Source organism: Podarcis pityusensis (assembly GCF_964106645.2).
Source record: "Podarcis pityusensis genome assembly, chromosome: 11".
NCBI classification, from domain to species: Eukaryota; Metazoa; Chordata; class Lepidosauria; order Squamata; family Lacertidae; genus Podarcis; species Podarcis pityusensis.
In genome coordinates this window covers 36,570,119-36,596,506 of record NC_138036.1, presented here as the reverse complement: position 1 = coordinate 36,596,506, position 26,388 = coordinate 36,570,119, and the positions used below count along the sequence as shown (strand labels likewise).

Below are 26,388 nucleotides of genomic sequence, written 5' to 3'. Positions count from 1 at the left end.
ATATTAAGTAAAAATGCATTTCTCAGTTTCAAATTGGAATCGTTTCATTATAATGAACACATTTATGTATTTATTTGTTTTAAAAGTTTGCTCTTTAAATATTTCCAAAGCATTTTTTAAAATTGTAATTAGATTATTAGGTCAAAAATCTGCAGATTTCCATCCTGATTTTTTTAAGCTGAATAGAATAAATTTACAGCAATATAAAGTAAATGTTTTTTTAAAAAAATATTCAGCAGTGTTTGCATTTAGATGGCACTCTTTTTGGATTTTAGACTCTTAAATAAGATTAGTGGAATTGAACTGTTACTGTAAAATCTGTATGCATACAATACTTCAGGCTGCAGTAGTCTTAAAACAAATATTAAACCTATTGATAGTTCTTTTGAATTATTTTAAAAAGAGTTTGTTTAATCAGTAATATGTATTGACATAGTTAATTTGCACATTTAATAGAATAAGAAATGTGAAGTGAAAATGTTGAATTCAGCTCACAGCTGTTTTACAGAGAAAAGCCATCTCATACCGATGTTGAAAACTAACGAAGTGGGTAAATTCTTTGGGTGATATTCAGCTAAGTCATATTCAGAGTAGACCCCCATTGAACTCTGAGCATGAAGGACAATGGATATCACCCGTTGATTTTAATGGGCTTACTCTGAGTATGACTCTCATTGGATAGCACTCTTCATCATTTGCACAAAAAGCCTCCAACACGTATAGATTCTGCCCACCATTAAAAAAAATTCATTATTATATGTAGTTTGGAAATATTTTTAAGATGCTACTGTGTCCGTTAGTGACAAAATGTAGTGATTCTGTACAATGCATTAATTGTCTTTCTGAAACAGGTGTAGCTGATGCCCTGATTATGCTTAAACTATTCTAGGAAATAGTATTTAGAAGTCAGCCTGATTCAAAGGCTCCTTTTGTAGTTGCAGGAATGCTGAGATATTCGTAGAGTTCTTCTGCATGTAAGTGATTTTCCCATTCACTTTCCTCTTAAGAGGAGTTCTGGCTAGGCATCTCTTCTACATCCCCTCTCCTTGATGGAATTTCAATGTAGGAGCATTAGATCATGATCAGTAAGCACCAGCGGCGGAAGAGTATCAGTGTCTTCCCCCACCCCCAATTTTTAAGCTTGCCTATATCTTTGTTGTAGAATGCTAGCTTGCCTTGTTTCCTTGAGTTCACTAACTGCACTTTTAGAAAATGCCAAATAAGAGAAACTCATAAAAGCAAATGTGTGTTAATATTGGATTAACGGGGGTGGAGGGAGAGAACAGTTTAAATGTTGGGATGGGGAGCTAGACAAAAAATAAAAATAAGGCCATTCTAAAAACTGTGTATAATAAGCAAAACAAACCTTTTATACATCTGCTATGTCGATATTTTAATATGGGGCATTGTGGTGATTTTTAAAATTTCCGTCTTGTCTGTTGAACAAAATAACCATTAAATGTTGTTCTTCTTTTGAGCCTGTAGGTAGCACTGTTGCCTCACAAAAGCAATGAGCTTTCAAAGAGGCACGGCCTGTTTTATTTATTTATTTAATCTTGGTAGCCTAAATCCTAGCTAGCAGTACATTTGCATAATTTCCAGACTTTCATGATGATCTGTGCTATTACAACAAGTGGCCTAAATATTGTCTTGGCCTTGGTGGGTCTCTCTTTCAAAGATGTTGTGTTCTGTTCTTTCCCTCTGTGATCTGATGGAGCCTCAGCTCAGCACCAAAGCCCAGTATGCTATTTGAAATCCCGAAAGTTACAGTGATAAGCTATCTGAAAAGAAAATTCTTTTTTAATGCATTGCTTTTCAGATACAAATGCATCTGTGGGGTTCTCTCTTAACGTTCTGCATTCCATTTTCTTCTTTATACAAAACACTATTCAGCACTTGCTTTATTTTCAACTCACTAATGAGGTAAATGAAGTCTCAATCTCTTAATCTTGCTTTTCTTTTCATCTCCGGACACGGCCACCTACAGTATTTCCATTAACTTGTGTGAGAACTGGATTGGTTCGTATGAGAGTGGCATATAGCAGTAGTAAGCGGTCCCTGCACGGCGCTTACACCATTTATTAACTAGTACTCTGAAGTTAGCAGCATGTGTGAATAACAGTTGCTGTTTGGAGAGTTCCCTGGTAAATTCTGTGAATAACCGCTGTAGGGTGAAACAACATAATTCAAAGCTTGCACGTTCGTAATTCTCCCAGAAGGGATGCATTGTCTTAAAATTTCCCAGAATGGCTAGTAAACAGTACACCAGCTACCAAAGTGCATCTTTGTCCAAGGTTCACATGGCTTTACCAGTGGCACTTTGAATCATCAAAATAGCCTTTTTTTTACCAGAGGGATTGTTCTGCCCCTTAATACGTACTTTCTTTTAGATCCATTATACCCATAATCAGTATATGCTACCAAAGGAGATTTAGTTATTATTCTAACTAGCAATCATAGCTTCCCTGAATGAAAATTTGGAGCTTTATTCTATTTTATTAACAACAAAGCAGAGAAAAATACTGTTTTGAAGTTATCATAGATTTGTTATATCTTGTCTCTAAGGAAGATGGCCTTTAACGATTACAATAGTTTCCTTTTATTCATTTGTTTTTTTTGGTTAACATAAGGCAGCTGTGAGTGTAAAATTCATTGAAATTCACTAAGTGGGATTCAAAAAAAACTTACAAAGGCCTATTAATGTGCATCTTTATTATTCCTTTGTCAGTGTGCTGCACCATGGGAGACTTGAGAAGGGAACACTACAGCCTTCTATGAACAAGCTGTTTTCTAATCATATTATCTGTGCATTTGTGCGTATACTAGAACATGCAAAGTCAAATGCAGGTGGGAGGGAGCTAACCTTTGACTCACTGTAGCAGCAAAAATATTTCAGGCTATCAGCATGGGAGTTTTCAGCTTTTCATTGTCTCAATAGAATAGAAGGTATCTTTATCTTGAAGGCGAAGAGCACAAATAGATCCCCTGTGTATGCTGTACCACTGTTTGCATGGATTCTTATAAAATGTGAACCTTGCAATTTGAAAAATTAGTGAGGGAATTCAAGCATAAAAGAAACTGAGAAAAAGTATTATGCTATCTTATCTGAGTGAATGCAATAAGGTTAACAACGAGAGCCTCTCTTGCCTTTTTTGGGGGTGTATGTGATAGGTTCTCCTTTCTCTTTTTCTTCTCCCCCTGCTGCCTCCGCCCCAATTTTCACTGTCACTAGCGAAGTTAGAACAACTGGTGTTCACAAAAATGTTCATAGCTTTATTAGTCAGAGAAGGGAGACCATTTCCATTGTAGAGGGCCCCAAAGAATGAATAAGAGCTGTTGAATGCCTGGGCTCCATTGAACAGGAACACAAACTGATGTAAAGGAATCTTCTATCTATACATAATGAAATCTTCACAATGTTTTCATTTTTTCTTCCTTGTGGAAAGCGCCCAGTACAATATGCTCTAGCAATAATGATTTTTTGTGTGTTTGTCTACAAAGTTATAAAGCTTTTATTTACATGAGAAATAGCTAAGCCAAGTAGGTATCTTAATTTTGAAAATAAGTAAATAAAAAACTGCCCTTGCCTAGTAATTTGGCAAAGCAAAAAGAAATGGGGGGGGGGGGAGGTCTGTTGGTAACTGTAAATGCTGCTAGGATTCAAAGAGTTACCAATCACTTTTGCCAGCTCAGTAAGCTTTGCTGCTTTCTTATTCTGCCTGCAACATAGATGCACTGGGTGGCAGTCCAGAAGAGGCTCCAACATTTCAGGTGATGCAGGAGGGCTTCAGTACGAAGGTAGTGGGCTCAGAAGCCCCTGGCTCAATTGTGCTTTGTAGAAAATGTAGAATTGGATGTAATTTAAGCAGTGGCAAAACACAGGTGATATTATGATCCTATATTATTTAGCTGAAATAGTGGTCTTGTAGCCCTTTAAACATTAACAAATTGATTGTGACATAAGCCTTCATGGTCTGGAATCCACTTCATCAGATGCATGAAGTGTTATCTTCAACTGGCAGGTGTATATACATATGGGTGTTGAGAAAGGAAAATTATAAATAGTAGGGTCAAATGGTAATGAAATGCAAAAATGCAACAGTCTGTGTACTTTGACCCTACTGTTTACATGTCATGCATCTGATGAAGTGGACTTGAGGCCACTAAAATTTATGCCATAATAAATGTGTTTAGTCCTGAAGGTGCTGCAAAACGTTTCATTGGTTTTGCTACAACAGATTTGTACGGCTACCTTTCTGGAAGCATTTACATGGTGTGTCTGAAGGTGTTGTAGATGTGGTGGTGGTGGTAGTTGTTGCTGTTATCTTCACCAGGTTGTCCAGGGCTGGCCTTAGGGAAGTCAGTAGTCAAATGTAAAATGTAGAGTACTTGTGTTGCCACCCTCTGGACCTCTCAAGGAGGAGGCACACAAAGAAGGGTCTTGGAAGATGATCTCAGGGTCCAGGTAGGTTCATTTGTGTAATGGTTCTAGGGGTTGCTCGTGCGTAAGCTTGTCCCAACCTCTGGCTGGGTTGCCTGAGTGAACCTTTCCTGTCCGGGCAGCCACTCGCCCGTGACTGTCTCAATCGCTGGCAGAATCCGTCAGTGGGTGTTTCTTAAACTTCTTCCAGCAAAGAAGCTCTTTGACGCCAAGTCTCCTCCTACTCTCCCTGCGCGGAAGCCTTCTGCGCAAGGAGGGCGTAGGCAGCGGAGGACCCTTCCTCTCCCTGCTGGTCCCCGGCAAGGAGTCATGGGACCGCCTCACCGATTCCCCCATCTGCCCCCCTTCTCCACTGGAGCTACGTTGATTCTCTTCCCTAGAAGACGGGCTGCCTCTCCCACTCCCGGGACGCTCTCTGGGATCCCTTTGGAGCTTGCTCTCTCCCTCGGACACTGATGGCAGTTCCCTGACAATTTGGAAAGAGGCGGCCCTTGAGGTATTACAATCCTGAGCCATTTAAAGCTTTATAGGTCAAAACCAGCACATTAAATTGGGCCCAGAAACTAATTGGTAGCCAGTGCAGTCGGACCAGGATCGGTATAATATGCTAAAACTCTCTTGCTCCGGTGAGCAACCTAGCTGCTGAATTCTGCACTAGCTGAAGTTTCCGAACCATCTTCAGAGGCAGCCTTACATATAATGCATTGCAGTAATCTAACCTTGAGGTTACCAGAGCATAGACAACAGTAGTTAGGGTATTTTTTTCCAGATAGGGGCGTAGCTGGGCCACCAGCCAAAACTGATGGAAGGCAGTCTGGGCCGCTGAGGTCACTTGAGTGTCGAGCGACACCAAAGGATCCAGGAGTAACCCCAGGCTATGAACCTGCTCCTACATAGGAAGTGTAACCCCATCAAAAGCAGGCAATCTCCCACCCATCCGGTCTAGGGAACCACCCTCTAACAGTGCCTCAGTCTTATCTGGATTGAGTTTCAGTTTGTTGGCTCTCATCCAGTCCATTACGGAGGCAAGACCCTGGTCCAGCACTTCCACTACCTCACCTACAGATGTAAAGGAGAAATAGAGCTGAGTGTCATCAGCATACTGCTGACAATGTACTCCAAAACCTCCGGATAACCGGAGTTGTTTCCTGTAGATGTTAAACAATGTAGCGGATAGGATTGAGCCCTGCAGAACCCCACATTGAAGATTCCACTGGGCTTAAAAGCATTTCCCAAGCAACACCCTCTGGGAAGGACCTTCCAAGTAGGACTGGAACCACCGCAAAGCAGTGCCACCCACCCCTAGTTCGGACAGTCACTCCAAAAGGATACCATGGCCAATGGTATCAAAAGCCATTGAGAGGTCGAGAAGAATTAACAGGGACATGTTTCCCTTGTCTCTCTCTCAGTAGAGGCAACCAAAGCAGTTTCTGTGCCAAAACCAGGCTTAAACCCCATTTGAAATGGATCCGGAAAATCAATTTCTTCCAAAAGCGCCTGGATCTGGTCTGCAACCACTCGCTCCAGAACCTTGCTCAGGAAAGGGAGATTAGCAACTGGTCAGTAGTTAGTTAGGTTTTCCAAATCTAGGGAAGGTTTCTTAAGGAGTGTTTTTACCACTTCCTCCTTCAAACAGGCAGGGACCACCCCCTCTCATAAAGAGTAAAGTTACCAGGCATCCCCTTTTCCCGGGGACAGTCCCTGGATTTACAAATCAGCCCTCATACAAAATCCATTGAAGTTGAAAAGTGTCCCCGGATTCATTGAAAAAAATCTGGTAACCTTAATAAAGAGGCATAGTTCACCTTCCTGGCCCAGCCAGCTGTTTCCTCCCTGCTGGTTTTTATCAGCCAAGAGGGGCATCCTGACTGATCTGAGCACCTTGTCCACATCCTCGAGCCTTACCAACTGAAACTCATCCAACAAGACTAGACTGTGCTCTGGAACCCCATGAGATTCATCTGCTCTAACAAGAGAGTAAGGGTCTTGGTGGATTCAAGCAATTTTATCCTCAAAATGCTTTGCAAACAAGTCACAGCAAATGTGGGTTTTTTTTGGGGGGGCTATTGAGTTGTTTTTATTCTGGTTAAGTATTTTGTGGTTTTATATTTTGACTTTATTCTGTGAACCACCCTGAGACCTCCGGTTGTATAGGGTGGTATATAAATTCAATAAATAAAAATAAAACAAATAAATACTTGTTCCAACAGAAAATAACCCCTCTCTTTTTCTATATGAGTTTTCACAGCGCATCTTGTAATCACAATTCAGATACTTTACTGGCATAGTTATAGTATGCATACATGCCTGAGTATATACAAAGGGATGACTCCAAGCATTTGCTAGGATGTGAGCAAAGGACTATATGTTCTGCTACCCAGGACATGCTCAGATCACATGCTTGGTCTGTGAGTCCTTTGTGTCTTATATTGGGGACAATGTGTTGCACACTCTGACCAGAGGCAACCAACTTCAGTGGCTTTAAAAGAGGATTAGATCAATTCATGGAGGATAAGACTATAAGGGCCTGCTATGCTAGCCAGTATATTCCACTGTTTGCGGCCTTGGAAGTCAGTATGCTCCTACAAAGCAGCTTCTGGAAACCATAGGAGGAGAGAGTTCTGTCACACTCAGGCCTGCTTGCAAGCTTCCCCTGGCATCTTGTTGGCCACTATGATAACAGAATGTTTAACTAGAAAAAGGGCACTAGCTGGATCCAGCAGGGATCTTCTTACTGTCTTATGTGAACACTACACCTCTCTGCTTTTGAGATTCTTGCTATAGCACGCTATTCAATTCCTATGTTCCTGTCAGAAATGTTGGATATCCTTGTGCACTGTACTAACATTTCAGGAAGGCAGATCCTGTGGATGCCTGAAAATGTAATGTGCTTCCAGAGAGCTCCAGGAATACAAGTATATATATACAAATAACATGCTGTAGTCATCGAGGCTTTAAATTTCCATTTATTTTAATCTTACACCTCCTAAGTTACGGAAGTATCAGAAATTGTGAAATGCCAAAATTTTGTTGGGTTGACTGTTGATATCAAGCTGAATTCCTGTGATGGCACACATTGGGAATTTCTGGTGTATTTTGGTAGGAGGACTGGGAAAGTACCCAAAATTACAGTGACTTTCCAAGGGTTCAGACAGGTATGGGTTAAATGAACCAAGGCAACTCTACATATGTTTGAGTCACAAAATTGTACCAAGCAAATGTGTTTCGGTTAGTGTCTCTCTTTTTGCCACATAGGCTATATACGATAAAGTAATGCAAAAATAACTTTTGGGCCTCCAGGGGGCCAAAAGTTACAAGTCCCGTCATCCCTGGTCATTGACCATGCTTGCTGGGGTTCATGGGAGTTGTAGTTCAGCAGCATCTGGAGGCCCAGAGGTTCCCCACACCTGATGTGTAGACAATTATTCTTTGTGCTTCAAACCCCAACACTGAATAATATGCCCACAGGGTGCCAAGAAGTTATGTGTGAAGACCCAGATTAGGCAGGACTGTATTTTCACCTGCTAAATTCATTTTAGTTTTTAAAAAGCAGGTCTCGTTAATCCAGACTTGTTTTACTGCTTTATTTTGAACATTCTGCCTGCCACCGACTGCTATATATTTCTATGTTTGCTTGTCTGTCTTGGCGTTCTGATAGCACACAGTGATTCTCTTGGAATGATCCTGACTTTTCTCCTCGGATGGTGAAATCTTGAATCATTCTAACCATTTCCTTTCTCAATTGGCTTTGCCTTTTCTTTTCTTACATTTGCATTTGCCTGCCTTCCACAGCACTGTTGTATTGGCTAGGCAGATGATAGGAGTTATAGTCCAGAACATCTAGAGGGCACCAGGTTGGGGAAGGCTGGTAAATATACACTTGTTTTTCTGAGTCTGTGTAAATGCTGTGAGACCCGAGTGGAAGCTGCTTTTAACAATGCTAAGCTTGGTGTTAATTAACTAAAATAGATTATCCCCTTGCCTCTGCCGTTGCATTTGTGCTAACATTTGGTTATTACCCTTTGCTACGGATTTCAAGTTTTATTTTCATGTGTTGAAGCAAATTCTCACACGGTCTTCAAATTATCTCCTTGGGGGTGTTTTTCCTGAGTTAATCCTGACAGAATCTTCCTGCCAGATATGCCCATCAACTCTCTACATACAGGAACCTCTGTGCTTCAGGCTGTATGCAAATTTAATGCCCATCTCATTTCTGTTTCTCTTACATGGATGACAGATATTGTAACAATAACCTACACATTTCCCTATGGGGTTTCGATTGGATTTCCGTATATAAGAGTGCTTATATTTTTTTTTTTTTTTGCATGTGTGTTTCAGTACAATATTGGTAATGTATATATGGGGGGGGGAATGTGTGTTGTTTGCTTACATTTATGCATAGGTAAAATGTATATGAATGCATGTGTCAAGGCAGTAAACAGCCAAGGAATATCAGAAATGTATCTAGATCCCAGGGAGACTAATCAGTTACTAAAAAATAGATATGGTGGGGGAAAGTGATAAACAAGGAATGATAAACACGGGATGTATACTGGAAAATAATTCCTAACATTCGAGGGTTTCTGCCTTCATAAGGAAAACAAGAAGCAACAGCATAGGAAATGAGCTTTTGTTTTCTGATGTTTCAAAACCAGCATAGTGAGGGCAAATGATATACCAGCAATCACAGAGTTTTCTTTACATGTGTCTGCAGTCGTCAAGGCAGACTTCAAGTGTTTGTCTGAAACTAATTTTCATCCTAAGTAGCTTAGAAGGATTGGGATCAGTTTAACACCACCTGCTATATTATGTATCTTAAACGGGAATGGTCCTCATTAAAAAGAAAAGAAAGAAGCCTAAACTTAGATGGTATGTGCGTGCACCTAAGATGGGGGGAAAGGTTTCAAGTGGAGCTGCTTCATATTTTACTGTGCCCCTTGCACCAGCACCTCAGGAGAATGCAAGGTTGCTATTGAACTCTCAGCTAGCCATGCTAGTGTGGTTTCATGCCACTGTACATTTGGGTTGCTATAATTGGAGTCATTGCTACATCTTGGGAAAAGTGCTGCTATAATGACTTCATTACAGCAGTGGCAAATGCAGCTCCCACAGTTAGTACACTTGCTGCTTCTGCTTGATCATAGTCCAGCTGCAAACCAGATGATGGTCTCACATGGTCTGAGGTGCTCATATCAGGTCCACCCTAGAATATGAACAAGCCCTGAGAGACTGGCTGAATCATGGAGACCATTCAATAGTGGTTCATATGCTTCGTAATTATACCACACTATAATTATGCAGATCAGGTGATTTAGGGAAACGAACAGTATGGTGCCGCTGTCCAAAAATTATCCACCATGAAGTTATCACCCAACCCTTAGAGTTTCTGTGCTTTTAAAAAAAATGATGCTTCATACATATTGGCACGATGGCAAGTAGAATTTGCTACTCTGAGGAGGAAAGTGGTTAAAGCCCATTAAGACAGAATTTGTGGGTTTTTTTCCTGATGAAAATGCTACTGATGGAATACTGCTTTTTGGTATTGGGAAAATGAGAAAGGAGCTTCAACCATAGTCGAACTGTGAAATATTTGTCACTAGCAACCTCATACCTAGCGTTGCTCGGGAATTCTAAGAAACAAAAAAATCAGTGCAGTTGTGAAAGGTTCGTTTTGCCATCTTGATTCAAAACGGTGTCCAGATACTGATGAAAACAAGTTACTTGATCTCAGGAACCATAATATATCTTAAGAAGTATGTAAATGCATAGCAGACAAATAACTTTCTAAAATATATAGTATATATCTAGAAGGCACATGAATTGTAGATTTTTCACAAATACTGAATAACCACATACATGGAATTGAGGGTGCAAGTAGACTATTTTTTTTAAAGAAAGACAGTTGAAATACACATAACACCTTCTTTGTTGGTAAAGGGAATCTGCAGATATTTCTATAATTTAAAAAAACCTGCAATATCTGTGTATATACCATGGGAAGCAAAACCTCTCTCTGATCACTTTCACCTCTTAAAAACTATTGTCTGTGTATAAGTAGTGAGGGAGAAAGCAGCAAGTTAATGCTGGATTTCGCAAAAACATCTTTGTAACAATTTCTTAGCTGTTCTTGGCCTAAACATGTATCAGAGGGGTTTGCTCTTTTGTGGTCACATTTTACAAATTGCTGATAGTAAAATTGTTACTGTGCTCAAAATCTGTCTTTCAGAATAAATCTCTGTTGGTTTTGGGAGGGTCTGACTGATTAAACTGAGAGCAAAACCAAGAATGGGGATTTTAGAAATTTGTTGTGAGAATCCCAGCACAAAGTCCTCATTTCTAGTTTAATTAGATTTATAGGGAACAGATTCAATTAAAATATAATTGCATGTGTTGTGTATACTTTGAGACTGTTTTCAGTAATTTTCTTTTCTTCTACACCAACTTTGTGAAACATGATAAAAATATCTCATGACTGAAACATTTCAATTTAGTACATCTAGTCAGGACGCTATGTATGTGTGCGTGTAATTCTACATTTGTTCATGTTGAATAATATATGACTAAAATATCTGGAATAGTAGTAGTTGTATGATTTAGAAGAGGCACTTTTGACACTATATATACACAGTTTGATTAGTGTAATAGCATGGCAATATATTTGCATTAGAATATTTCACAATGCGCTTTGATAGAACATACATTCTATCAGTAGAATTTTGCTTGTGTTATGTTTCTGTGCTTTCTACATCTTTTTTTTAAGCTGCAAGTAAATCTCTAGGTGCATATCCGAAACAATGTAAATATTCAAAAAACTAAAAGAACCTGGTTCTTGGGCAATGGTACTATATCGCTGCATTCATCACTGATTTTATCGCCTCCAACATAATTGTACAAGTTTCAATGCTATTAGTGTAGTTCAGATTTCCAACTGGGGCTAGCCATTTATATTTCCTGTTTTGCAAGAATCTCTGGATTATTTTCCTCTGTCTCTGACACTATAGAGCTACCTTATATTGAACTGTGATCACATGGGATCATGCATGTTGAATTTTCTACACAGAAGTAGCTTCCATGTAGGGAATTGCACGAATCCCTTCATTGCAGTGGGGGCAGGGCATTTTTCATCAGAACAACACTAGGAGGAAGAATTTGAATCCTCACCTCTGCCCGTCAGACTCCCAAGCATGATTGGAGTCTCAGCCAACTGTTCTTTGCACTTCTAAGATGATTTGTGCAACACAGACATTAAATATGTAGGCTCTAATATCTACTGCTCTGGCAAGTTCACCAGTCTGGGTTACCATCCTGTAGGGATTACCTGAATGTGAGCTGCTGAAGGAACCTTCCTCCTGGCATTAGTTGAGAGGTTTTAATATTGTATGTTGCCTCAGTTGCCTTTGGAAAGAGAGGCGACCTATAAATAATAGTACAGGAAGCCACACAGAAGCACAGAATCAAAAGGTGTTTTGACAGCTGTTCCAAGAAGTGTAGCTAAGCCTTTACATCATATCACAGGTTCCCTTTCGACTGCTTTTTCAGTTGCTTCAAAAGCTCTAAAATCAACATTTTTCACACACAACCCCTTTCATACACCAGGGATGGGTGAAATGATGTGGGACAGTGTCCTCAAGCTAAACTAGATTTGGGGGCATAACATATTTCAAACTCACAGGCAAGGGAGTGGGCTTGGGTACTTGAAGTTGGTGCTGCACTCTTTCCATTCAGATTGTTACAAAAGTTGGGCACCACCTCCACTCTCTGCAAGATTCCAGGGGATTCCAGGCACTCACCCAAGGTCTGTATTCTTTTGGAGAATTGAGACACGGCAGAGACTGTCGTAGCTTTAAGAAATGTAGTTTATTCACCTAATTACACCTTCAGTGCACGTGGAGAGAGTCCAGATCTTACAGCATGGTTATTTCAAGAGGGGCTTGTCCCCCCACAGCAGTGCAGCTCTGGAGTCCAAGCCATCTCTCCCAGCCAGCCTTCAGCCTGCCTACCCAAGATGGATCCCAGTCTTTCTTCTTCTCTCTTCTTTTTTCCAGCACACCTTGCTTAAAACATTTCCTGTTACTTCAAAGCCACACCCCATCACCATCGCAACCTATGTCTGCAGAGGCTGTCAGGTGGGCCATCACCCCCTTTTGCCATGTTAGTGTCTCTATCCCAGGTGAGACCCTGGCTTGGAAAGAAGCTTCTGCTTTTCCACTGACCTCCAATCTTCCCTTCAGTATTCCAGATAATCAAAATCCTACCATTAATTAATTTCTAGGGTTTGGGTGGGGGTGCTGTCCCAACACCAGAAGTTGAAGTGAGATCCAAGTGCCCGTCTGCTGGCTTCTGAAGGAGACCCCCAATCATGAATTGTTAGAAGTGTCCAGTAATTACATTTTGATGTAATTACGCTACAGCTGGGCAAGGGCGGTTCTAACCCTCTAGGACAGGGATGTCCAACTCCAAAGAGACTGTGAAAAACTGGCAGTGATCTACCCATTTTGTTGTTGAGCTTTTTTTTACACCGGCAAGGCTAAATTGTTGAAGTTGTTCAGAGTTCCCGCCGGGCTCCGAAGGCTTGCGGATAGCAGCCTGAAGCCCAGGGAGAGCAGCGCCAACTCCCACTGCACTCCTTGGGCTGCAGGCAGCTATCTGCAAGCCTTCGGAGTGCGCCCCCAGCCCTGCAAGCTCCGGGACCTGTTCTGGGGGCTGGGGTCAGGGGAAGCTCGGGCTTCCCCTGCCCCAGCCCCGCGGCTAAAAACGGAAGCCAAGACAGCGTGCGGGATCCATCCCGCACGTTGTCTTGGCTTCTGCCAAAGCGGCGCGCAGTCTCTCCCGGCTGGAGAGGTTGCGCGTGGCTAAAGAGGAAGCCTAGACAGCCAGCGGGATGGATCCCACTCGCTGTCTTGGCTTCATTTTTAGCCGTGGTTGGCAGCCAAGAATTAGATAAACAAGGAGAGTTCTTACCAAGTATTTTATTCAATATCCAAAGAGAGAGGCTCAGAAAAGGGGCCTCTCACAGTAATGGCGTTGCTCCGAGTAAAGCCCTATCCTCTCCTATTGTATGTCATCGCTACGTTGGCTGATCTGTGCTTTCTGCCTCTGAGCTTTCTGTTCTCCTACTTTCAATGCCCTCTGGGTTCTGGGAGACGGTAGGTCTGGAATGCTTTCTAAAGATGCTGAGTCTGTCAGCTGTCTCTCCCCTGATGATGCTGCTTCTTCCTGCTGCTCTCTCAATATTTTCTATCTTCTCCCCTCTGCAGTCTCTGAGCTGTGACCTCCCACAAACCACTGTTGTTAATCTATACAGTTTTCCTCTTCTCTGGAAGGTTCAGGCTGGGGAGGTGGTATCCACCATTCCTCCCGCTCCTCTGCCCAGTCCCTGACAGATAAATAGGTCTAGGTCTGTGTCTGTGTAATAAGATGAGAAGAATCCTGCAGGATCAGACCAAAGCCCCATCTGGTTCAGCGTCCTGTTCCCCACAGCAACTAGCAAGCCTGTGGGAAACCCACAAGCAAGGCATGAGCACCACTGCATTCTCCTGCTGCTATTCCCCAGTGACTGGTATGCAGAGGCAAGATCCCACTGATCCTGGAAGTATCATCTAAAACATGCCACCCTGAGTTCCATGATGGGAGGGAAGAGGGAGGAGGAACAGGGTTGTCAAGCTGTATTTTTATAAAGAACATGTTCTGTATAAATTTAGCTGCAGAATTGGACAGAACTAGCTAAATTTACTGCTGTGTAGTTTTGAGTCAAATTCTTTGCTAATGTGCCACTTATATGTAGCATGTGAAAGGGTTCTAGTTTTTTCTGTTTTATTATTGTAAATAATATTTGCCAACATATGTTGAAATGTCAAGTAAGCAGATGTAGAAATTAACTCCAGCATCGAAACAGTAATTTGAGAGGTGACATTCTTGAATAGTCAAGTACTTAAAAAGCAAAGGCTTTTGCATGAAAACTTGTATGCCACCAAAACTGAAGTTATTTGCAGCTGTTGACTGAATCAGTGACTTGCAAAGTTAATATTCTCTGACTCAACCTCTAACACAGGCCCTGTTTTAATACCTAAATGACTCAACAGAGCAATCCAAGGCATACAGTATTTTTTACATTAAGCAAACAATAAAATGCTGTAAGTAAAAATTAAACACAATTTAATTGGAAGCACCTTACATGAGTTTCAAATGGAATGTCCAAGTAAGCATTCAGAGCCAGAAGAATCTGTTCAAGCATGTCCACCCCCAGGAATGAATCTGAAAATTGGAGGCTAAAGCTTACATTTGTGCTCATGACTTGCAGCTTTTTATTTTACCTGAAACTATTTTTTTTTTTTTGTATTTTGGAACTAAATCAGTGTATGATGCCATAAAACAATTACTTTCTTGAATACAAAAGTGCCGCCAATTTGTTGAAAATGCTCTTTTAAAAAACACCTAAAATGTTGCTTTGAATCAGGATCCTTCTAAATTAAAGAGAGCACTTAAGTTTTGTAACTTTGTTGGACAGTTGTTAAGGAACTTTACAAGCCACAAAGAATCAGAAAGATCTCCCACCTGAAAGGCATGGATAATGAGAGGGTTTTTCCGAAAGCTTAATAGGGACATAATTGAATTACATAATAATTTCTTATAGATTGTGATTACCCCTCACATCAGCACTACATTGAAAACATAACTTGACTTTCAAGGCGTACATAATAATAAAGCAAAAAACAAATTGAGAATGGTCTATAAGAGTAATGTGTTCGTTTAGCAAATAATTAATGTACAGAATGGTCTGCTAGGTAAAATGACCAAGACAAAGGCCCAAGAAACAATTGGCAACTCTGTTGGGGGAAATTGAGTACTAAAAAGAGATAAGCTTCAATGAACCTGAAACCTTTACTACTTAGACATTATTTGATCCAGTCATTAATGCAAGCCAGCTGCAATTTGATACTAGTGTATTTCTACCATGAAAAATAATGCCAGCTCCTCTTGGTTGGGACTGTAAATCTGAGTGAGTTAATGAGTGTTGAACTGCAGTTAAGTGCCACGTTGACTGCAATGTGTGTATTCTACTTGGATTCTTAAAAATGTTTGTCAACTTAGTAACGTATGAAAGATCACTTACTCTTTAAAGAAATCATCTACCTGAAATGGTTGTGATGAGCATATCTTAATAGACTCTTATCTAACCATATGCATATGAAAATTATGTGTCTTTGAGTGTTTTCTTATGTAAATGTTAAGATTGTATCAAGTATATCAAGAGAACCCATGGCACAAAGCAGAAAGTGTGGCCTCTTATCAACACTGCCAGAACAGCAATACACAATATGGTTGCGTCCTTCCACAAGAACATGCACGGCACCATCCAGTATGATGGCTTATCCTCTGACACCTTCCTTATAAAGAGCGTTGTGAAACAGAGCTCTTTTTCCCCAGTGCAACAAAGCATGTCTCTCCCGTATTGGTCTCTACAGCCACAGCAGGTGCTGTAACTCTCCAACAGTTTGACTTCACCCCCAAATATGGACTCCTCTATTGTCTCCAGAGACAAATGGATTCCAACACACAAAAACTCTGGAATTTTGATAACTTGGTAACCTTTGTCATTGAACCAGTAATTTTCCTCTCTCCAAAGCTAGGACCTATAGAAATTCTCAGTTTGTTGTAAACAAAGATTTATCTATCTTTTTCAAAACAGGTAGCTACAGGTGGCACGAGAAGATATAGGAGGAAGATTTGAAACTTGGAAAGCATTTAATCTCACCCCATTTCAAGTCGTGTTCCAATGCACTTTTTCTTTAAACATGGTAGCCACTTTCCCCTTCAGCCTTCACAATAATGAAAGATTACATGTATGTATCAAGTATTATATTGCACTTCCTTATGTAGAAGCTGGCAGCCATCTAAAACTATGAAAAGTTTAAGAATAAAATAAATGCAGTTTATTAAAATTGCAACTTTAATTTAAATATTGATAGCAAGTGGAACAGAATGAAACCTTTAAAAAAACCAAAACCCAAAGCAGAATACTTCTGGTTTACAATATTAAACACTAAACATTACATGAAAAGTTCATGCTTGTCTTATACCTGATGTTGTCAATTAAGGCATGTGATCTTGGCTTAGTCAAGAAGAAAGTTAGATCCAACGTGAGCTTCAAGCGCTAGGCGCAGTTGGCTTTTATCCTTAGCTGGTGGGCCAGATCAAGAACTTCCATGCTCAGGTATACTGGCCAGACTCTGTCCAATCGGCTGCTTATGATTGGCCAGTTTAAACTTTAGACTGGGAGGGCTATCCCACTCTGCAATGTGATCGGACAGGGAATTTGCAATAGCTAGTTGCTGGGACGTGACTCCTTTCAGCCCTGGGAATGGAGGGCAGCCCGCGAGGGTTTGCAATCACTGTCCACTGGAGCAGGGTAAGCGGCCATTATGTTACAACTAAACACATAAAATTTCCTTCCAGTATTAGGCAGGATTCATTTGATGTTCTTCGGCTTATCCAATTTTAGTATGAAACATTAACTGGAGATATTCCACATGAAGAACTGCGAAGTTGATGGAGCCACCCAATCAAAACAAATTTACCTTGGCAGATTTGTCAACATCAGTGAAGCCTGCTTTTAGCTAAGGCCCTAGAAGTTTTGCAGAATTTCTTGTTTTAATATAAATTTGGGTTCCCACCCCTTCCCTTTTCCCACTTACAATCGTGTAAAGACATTTCACATCATTTTATAGAAGTTAAAGATGAAAGTGCTGTGACTTTGCTTTGAAAATACTGACAATTCCACAATGCAAGCACCAGAGTCTGTAGATACAAGCATCACATTAACAGTCCATGAATTACCGATGAAAAATTCATGCCACTGTAGTAACTTTCATATTGGCAAAAGTCAGACAGAAGTGAAAACAGCATATTTAACAGAGAAATCTGTAAATATTCACATAATGATGATGATCTCTGAGACACTTCGCTCCCCCTCAATTGAGGATTGCATTGTACACAAAAAAAGAGGAAGGAAAAGTCTCTATCTGCAGCCCTAATTAGTGGTACGGCTTTCTGTATCACTGATTCCTTACCTGACTTCCATATAGCAGTGTGAACTCAACACACAAGCACGGTAGACCTTTACCTTGGTATTGGTGGTTAGCATCACATTCTCCCCAACCCTCTTGGAGAGATGAGCCACTGCTGTGACTGCCTGGACAATATGCTTGTGCAGCTCAGCGTTGATGGAGAAGTTGCTGGTTATGGTGGAATCTAGGGAAACAAAATAATCTACAGCTTGGGCTGTAGAGCTTCCTGGAAGTGCGCTGTAAATACTGTGCCAGGTTGAACAGACCCCCGTTGTTCCTTGAATGGAAGTACACACCATCTTCAGTTGAGCTGAAGGCATAACAGAGCAGCAAAGTATATGCCAAAGAGAGTTGGAGCAGAAACAAAGCTCTGTTTCACAGCACTCTTTATAGAGAAGGCATCGGAGTATGAACTATCATATTGGAAGGTGCCGTGGATGTTCTCGTGGAAGGACACAATTATATTGTGGAGCTTAGGTGGGCATCCTGTCTTACTGAGCAGTATGAAGAGTCCTTTTTGGCTGACAAGGTCAAAGGCCTCCATCAGGTCTATGAAGGTGATGTACTACTACCACACTTAACTGTAGCACGATCTTTGATAGCCACTTACAGCAAAAAACATATTCCTCTAAGATCTTTTTGCTTTGAACACAGGCAAGAACCTTCTTAATCAAATGAGAATTATGCTAAAGCTATTCCACTGTTCGTTCCATTAAGTCTTTAAGGTGCCACAAGACTATGTCACTTATTCTACACTTTTTTTAGTACTTTAGAAAAATCTCACAGTAGAGACATTTTCAGAGGTGCAAACATTGCCACTATAGTCTCCCAGGTATCAAGGTGGGTGGGTTGAGCTGACAGAGTTATGTTAAGGCCTAGTTTGCATGACACGTGCAGGCTCCCAGAGAGGAGCTTGCAGCCACTTTACTCCTCCCCAGCCTTTTTTATTCCTGCACTGAGCAAAGCCAATGTTTTGTTTAGTGTGTTGTCTGAACTGGGCAAAAATATTGCCCAGGATCAGAGTGAGGGAATTCATCATCACTGCTGAAGCAACCAGGCTGATGCTGATCGGCATGTCACAGTCCACTGCAGTGATGAAAGCAAGGACCAACAATGAAACTACCATGGGATAGTGGCTGGATGGAATGTCAGCTCAGGTGCCTCTGCAAGAGGAATTCCTTCCTCCTGTACTGCATTCAGGCATTGTTCCCTCTCCCCCCACAAACAACCAAGTGGGTGACCTGCACTTGGCTGCCACCTTAAATAGGCCAAGCACAGGCTGTGCACAGCTCCCAAGCCCCTGCCACTGATTGGTTCTGTGGGCGCTGCCCGCCCATACCTGAGAGGATCGTTGTGGCCAGGGGTGAATGGTAGCTGGTAACCATCTCCTCCCCTTGCTACACCAGATGATGAAGGCCTACCTAGACCCACCACGGCTGCGCCATGCATCAAAATGTTTCCCACCCGGAGTCCCAGATGAGCTGTTATTCCCTCCCCCTGTACTCCAGGCATTGTTTGTCCCCAGTGATGTCACTGTATAATCATATCTGGTTTGACTGCATGATCATCACCAGGTTTACTGATGTAGCTGCAAGAAAGGAGCACAAATTCTAAAAAAAACAGCTGATACTAATCTCACAGAAGATTGAATCAAGTGCTTTGTGTAGATGGTTTCAGCATCAGTTTCATTTCATTTTTTCCCCTCAAAGATGTTGTAATTAAATATATGAAAATGATGCATCTTTTATTATTAGCTCTTTCTCCATTGGTTGTGATCCTTCATTTAAAGTTGAAATCTTAGGTTGCCCAGCAACAATGCAGTCCTGTGTATTTATCTTTAAAAACAAGGTAGCTTTCTATTTGCACAGGTGTGTTTAAAATGGCTGGACAAGAATCAGTCTACAATTTTAAGAATTAAAGGGTGTTTTTTGTGAGTCTAGACTCCCACATTTTATACATTTTTTCCATTTTTTCCATTTTAGCATGTATGGTTTTATTTTGGACTTGGGCTTGGTGCGGATCATTTTGGATGTTCTAAATGTAATAGAATTATGTGATCATTGGTTCCCAGAAATATAATAAAATGAATATGAACCCAGACTACCACATTATGCCTACATTTCCATAGTGTTATAAAGGATATAGCAGTTACATTCCCTTCTTTTTTAAACAACTATTTGCTTCATAGGTTATAGTCTACTTTATCGTAATAACTGAAAAGGGTGAAGCATGACTGCTCATGAGGAGGCAAGTCATCTGTGCATTAGGGGTTTTGCTGAAGAGTGGGCTGCTGTAGGTGAGAGAAGGATGGGGTAGGAACTGTTGCAAAGGCCATTTAAGTTGTTTTAGTCAGTTGGGTCTCATGTTTTATTTATCTGGGTACTGGGTTAAATTGAAATTTCTAATTCTTGATCTTACTGAAGTTTTCTTTTTTAAAATGTAGCTGTTAATTTTTTTAATTTATTGGTCTTGTTTTTATGGGTTCTATATGTTTTGTATTTTTTTCCTGTTTGTATTTATTATTTATTGTTACCCAATGTGGAATTGAACAATTCAGTGAAGAGTGGGTTAACAACAACAACAGCAACATTGACTGTGAATTTCTGTTTGGAAATAAAGATGGAGGACATTCCTTGATAGAGATGATTCATTCTACTGGAAAGATCAGGCAGGCCTTTTGCCTCCTCTCCAGGAGGAGGAGGAATCCTCTTTCAGCAGACCAACTGGCAGAGTGGACAACTCCCCGACCCCTAAACGATTATTCAACTGGAACCACATTGATGACTGAAACCTAACTGTTACAACGCTACAGATAACAGGAAAGAAAACGGGGAACTAACAAAGGAGACAGAAGTAAGAAAAGAATTTGCCCTAACAAGAAAAGATAGAAATCTCAATTAAGGAGCAAAAACCTAAGGAAGGGAAAGGAAGCCCTAACAGTATGTGAGGCAGCAACAGAAGGCATAACCCACACTCCTCAAGATTGTCGGTAGAGGCAGGAGTGGAGGGTGGAACATACTAGCTCTCCAAACAGAAATTCATAGAAAGAACATGTTTTCATTTTTGTGAGATGAGCCCGGAGGATATTCCTTGACAAGGGACATATCAGAGCAGTTTCCTAAGCCAAGGCAGGCTTCCTCTGCCCCCCACCCCCATTCCTTGTTCCTCTCAGTGTTTTGGAGAACCTTCGTACTGAAAGCATTGTCCAAGGAGGCATCATTCCTATCAAGAGATGTCCTCCAATTTTGTCTCGTAAACAGGCAGTAGTATAATCTTAGGGTTATAATCTGCTTTATACCATTGCAGAGGTGTTCGGTCGCTTCCCACATATTTATTAATTAATTATCCATAAGTTTTAATAGCTGAATTCATTGATCATATCTGCAGAAACTTGCATATAAATAAAAGTCACCCTTAAATAAGATGCATGGCAGGGACCATGTTAAGAGGCCTTCTCTGAAAAAGAGGGAGAAGAATATCTTCTAAGATTGCGTCTGTATATGTTTGTAATACTTACATTTTCTCATTTGCTGTACACCACTTACAGAAATTTATATATTAAGCAGCAATATTTTAAAATAAAATAAAATGAATCTGCCTCGTGGGTTTTTTCATGAAAATATGTTTTTAACACAAGTAAACATTTCTTTTAAGTCTGCTTCTTTAAGTCTACTGTGCGATTGGTAGCTATTACAATATTTTTGTTAATCGACTAATCTGTTCTTAATTACAGTGAACTGGGGAGGGGACTATATTTGCTTTCAAATACTTGTGCCTTGTTTCAGTTCTGAAAAGTTTCCTTATATCAGCTCATGTGAACAAATGAACTGTAACATTTATAATCTCTTTAGTGTTAATGTGGCTACAGAAGACTCAAGTTTTATTTGCTAGCGCCTGCTTTGTTATCCAAGCTCAGTTGTTAGGGCTCCAAAGCTACTTGCCTATCCCAGTAGTAATCCAAATGTTGATCTCGGTTGTTCCTGTTGACTTCTGAACCTGTACTGTTTAAAGTACACTTCCCAAGAAGCCTGTAAGTTTCTCAGTACTTGACTACCCTCACATAAATCCTTGGAAGGATCATGGTGGCAGGCTGCTGCTGCTGCTGCTGCTACTAATGTTAATAACATTGAAAACATTGTCTTGCATGACTCCTTAAAGCTTTGGGACACTTCTTTGCCAAAATTACAAAAGTCACAGATGGCTCTGCTGCTATGAGAGAAACGGTGTCTAAACTCTAGGCTTTGAAAAGTATCAATTTTTTCTCTTTGCCTGAGATAAAATGGGTTGCCCTGTGTAAGAACTGCTGAAAGCAACAGATTTAAGGACATGTTTAATAGTTTTTTCTGTGCCAGAAATGGGAAATTTTAGTGTATAATACTCTATTTTGCATATTGTCATTCAAGGAAATCTAAATACCTTGTCGTTCTCTTTGGTTCCAGCTGTTCCTCTTTGTGACCTGGAATTTTGAGCTGTACATGATTCCTCTGACACTGTTGCTACTGTTGGTGTGGAACTACTTCCTGATCATTTCAGGGAAAGATAATAGACAACGTGATACGGTAAGTATCTCTTAAGCTTTTTTGCTGCGGGGGCAGAGGACAGAAGGCCCTTCTCTTCACGGAGGCAGAACTTTGAAGTAGAATTTAAGCAATAAGCCTATTTGGGTGCTGGTTCACCCCTAGAGAGACATTAAGTGATTGCCTCTTAGGCTTTGCAGTTCTACCACACTCCTCACCATAATAAGAAGTTGAACATCCAAACAAGAGACCCCATAAATATGAGGACCTTTCATGAATTGCTGCCAGCCTTCTTAAAATCCCAAGGAAACAGTGGAAAACACCAGAGACCTGGTGCAAAGTTGTGGATGCCGGAACATAAAATCTTGGCATGTACCTCCTTCCAGCACTTCTCTGGTGAAAATGGGGACAATGGGTGGGGTTCAGGGCAGAGTCTGGGAACCCAACAGTGCTGACAGTGGCTGGGCAACACAATCTAGACTTGGAAGTGCAAGGGGAAACTAAAAGCACATGAGAATATATGGCTCTGGTTGACAGAAAAACAGTGCTGTATGCAGATCAAATAACAAATGCATATTTATTAAAGAGTATTGGTCTAATTTTATAAAACACAGCAATAAGTGACTAGCTGAAGTCCAGTTAATAGATGTTAGATAATAATTATGTACAGGCAGCTACCATTTTGCACAGGGGTTCAGTTCCTGATCCTTGCACGCGTTGGCAGATTACACATAAGCCCACCCTGTTCTGCCACCATTCTGCCTTCTTCTGAGTCCAGAAAGACTCCTGTGTAGGCGGACACGTGTCAGTTGGGTGCGTGTAAAATGGTTGCTGCAATTAGAAGCATTTATGAGTACAGGTAACTTGCAGCTTGGGTGCATTTAACTTACACAATTTCAACTTTATGCACCTGATGGATGGCCAGTTGAAATCACACAAACTGAACATAAGGAAAGCGGAGAATTTAAAAATATTCCCAGTGCGGAAAGAGTTTTTAAGCTTTCCACCTTGCTTACTGGGGTTTAGGAGGCCTTTCTTGGGGAATGAGACCCATTCAGTGCACTAGCTCCGGAAGGTAAGATTACCCCTACAGGGGTGGTTCTAAGGGGTTATTCTGACATTCACAATAAGTTGCAAGTTACCTGTACCTTGGAGCACATGTACATAGAGGGCTGAGTCCAGCATTTCCTTGGCCCAACGTACCCAAATTCATGGAGGTTGTCTTTATATTTCAGTGGCTATTAGCTACAGTGGCCTTCATGTGCTTCCTGGAGTCAAGAATAGGAAACAGAAAGGTGGGCTATGTGAATCATTGGTTTGATTCACCAAGCTTCCTTTTCTGTTCTTATTCCTCTTTAACATGCTGATATGCATTAAAGAAAATTAAAATGCAGCATCTCAGAAGGCCTTTGCCCATAGAATGCCTCTCCTACATAACAATCTCAGTTTCCCAATCAATTCCAGCATGAGAGTCTGTAATAATGCTTCAGATCAATGACATTATTCACCAAGTTGCTGTCTGATTATGACAGATGGACCAATCTTATCTCGTCACTTTTAAGTGGCAGGGAAACATTTTCCACCTATATGTATGCTTTGTTCTACTTTGTAGTATTTTTAACTAATTTTCTAATGGCTTAAAATGTTGTTTTATTTCTGAGTGTTACTACGTGTCCAAGAGCAAATACCATTAATCTTTTTTTGTCTCAGCCTAGAGACAAAAAGGTTGCCTTTTTACAGCAATTTATAAAAATAAAATAAATAAATAAATAAATGATGGAGAGGGGTTTGCCTTGTGGGACAAGGAACGGGGCTTCTTCAGTTGTAGAACATCTTCTTTGGAACTCACCTTCTCAAAGAAACATTCTTTGTTGTGTATTACATAGGTGATACTGAGTTACGAGGAAGGACCTCAGTAGCGTGTTCTAGATAGGGATATTTCTATTTAGAAATATTTATTTCTCTTTATTTCTACTCTATTTATTTCTCCTAATGATAAAGCTCTTTGGCCTGCGAAGGGCCTCCCCTTTGTGGCCTCTTTCCCTTTCACCCATTCTAGAACAGGCATAGGCAAACTCCGGCCCTCCAGATCTTTGGGACTATAATCCCCATCATCCCTAGCTAACAGGACCAGTGGTCAGGGATGATGGGAATTTAGTCCCAAACATCTGGAGGGCCGGAGTTTGCCTATGCCTGTTCTAGAAGGTCAGTCTTGGAGAAAAGGAAACAGAATGGAACTCAACTTAGAATAGGTCAAATGTATTTATGAGCTGAGCTGAAATTGAAAGGGATATTTGACTCTGATTACAAAAGCTGTCACCACCACCCCCAGTTCTGAAACTCGACAGTAAAACAACTGTTATATATTTTGGTCTTCTCCCTAAGTTTCTGCCACTCTTTCTTTATCATTCTGTTAGTAATGTAATTAATTAGAAACTACAACACAAAACAGTGGTGCCACTGATATAGCCCGGGTGTGGGTCATAGCTTCTCAGTTGAACACTATTTTTAAATTATTCATTTGTGGGGAGGGGTTTCATAATTAGCTGCAGCTTTTCCGGTATCTCAAGGTAGTTATCAAATTAATAAATCAAATATTTGATTAGGATGCAGTTCTATGCAGAAAGGATGGCGATGGGCCTTCCCCATTTATCTTTGCAATGCAAAGTCCCAGTTCCTACACTTTTTTGGTGCTGCAGTCCACAGAGAGTTCCTCATTCACGCACTGCACTTCCCTGTCCCCCATATAAAGTTCCCTTAGAGCAATTCAACTCTCACCTCCTGTGTTTATGCAGTGTTTTTCTCATGATTGAAGGCTAGTTTTCAAACAGGGCAGTCCCCATGTTTGGGGGCAGTCTTTTTTCAGGGCGAAAATGCTATATTGCTCCCACAAGCAATAGAAGGTGTAAACACATGGTTGAGGCTGACCGTGTAAAGCATGTCTCCATCCATATTATGACTGCTGGGCAGTCCATTTGTGCCCTCAGACTCTGAAGTTGTGCCATAGGTTTGAGCTGCCCAACTAAGGCCTGTAGTCCTATCCCTTTTATCTAGCCGATTGAATGCAATAGGACATACTTTTGAGTAGACCTCGCTAGGATTCTCTTGTATATAATGGTATTAATAGGAAGAAGTGAAACAATGTTTTCATAACTGTTTATGTGAAACATGCTTAACTGCTAAGGTCCAAGTTCCTAACTGAGGATCCCAGTGCCATGATACTAAAATCTCACTTGATAAACCATATTAATTCATTTTTCCCAATCATGCATACTTTGAAATCTCCCTTGAATTTATGGGTAATTGTAAATGTGCATTTTGGGGATATGTGTGCAAGAAAATTACAATGGACTTTAAAATCCTTTAGATGGAGACATAGTTCAAATAAACATTCAATATACTGCATAATTCTTTGTGAAAAAGGTGAGAAACAGCACACAAACTCATTAAAGATATATACAAGTGTAGATTTGCAGTAGTCTTGGTATTAACTGTACTAGCATAAAGAGCACATTAAGCTAACAATTAAAATTGCATATTGCAAATTACGTTGGATTTACTGTAGTGCCTGTTTATACTACATAGATCTCAATTGTTTTAAAAATCCGTTGATCATACAAGGCTATTATGTAATGAATTGAATGCATCACAAGTGAAATCCCCACTTCCTATGAGATGTCTGCCTAAAATTACAATATTAACATTTCCCTTTCCCAGACTAAAGCAATGAAACTTTTGAAAGCATTTCTTATAAGATAAAGATGCCTGTCTTTCCACTGCAAAGTACCAGTGCTGCTTTCTTTCAACTTGCTGCCTTATGTAGAGCAATATATTCAACCTTTAGTGGCAAGCTCATCATATTAATTATGACATCTAATGGTTCAGTTACCTTGATGACTATGGTAGATGAGATAGCCCAAGGTCAAATGTTTAATAGCGGCTTGGTTTTATTCATGCTGCCATGGGTTTTCCAAATACTGTTGCAGATATGCTATGCAATTAACATCAATTGTTTATAAATGCCTTCTAGAATTTCTACCTGTGTGTAGAAGCAGGCTTTACATGCATAGCCTGGGGATAACATTGTGCACAGGAAAGCACATCCTACATAGGTTGTGAGCCTGGTAACCGCAATACCTTGCTTAAGCAGCTTGAGCCTGCCTGTGCTCTGTCCACAGGTGCATATGTTTATCTTGAAACTGCCATTCTGTAAGAGATGGATGTTTTGTTTCAATTACGGCATTTTAAAAAGTTCTTCCTCCACTGTTCTGTGTGAGAGAAGCAGATGCCCTGTTGTGAAAATGACCACATAAGACTCTGATATTAGGCTTATTGACTGTAGGGAATCTTCAGCTTGACCTAA

General features: G+C 40.6%; 1 protein-coding gene across 8 annotated transcripts in view; it reads left to right on the top strand.

Annotated features, from left to right (window-relative positions):
- Positions 1-26,388, top strand: part of MCTP1 (multiple C2 and transmembrane domain containing 1) — a gene marked incomplete at both ends in the record, with an annotated part of 171,026 nt that overhangs the window by 116,863 nt on the left and 27,775 nt on the right. For all 8 annotated transcript variants that reach the window (XM_080972410.1, XM_080972409.1, XM_080972408.1 and 5 more), the window contains one exon: positions 21,948-22,067. In XM_080972410.1, the coding sequence (XP_080828536.1) occupies positions 21,948-22,067 (120 nt within the window). The remainder of the gene's footprint in view (positions 1-21,947; positions 22,068-26,388) is intronic.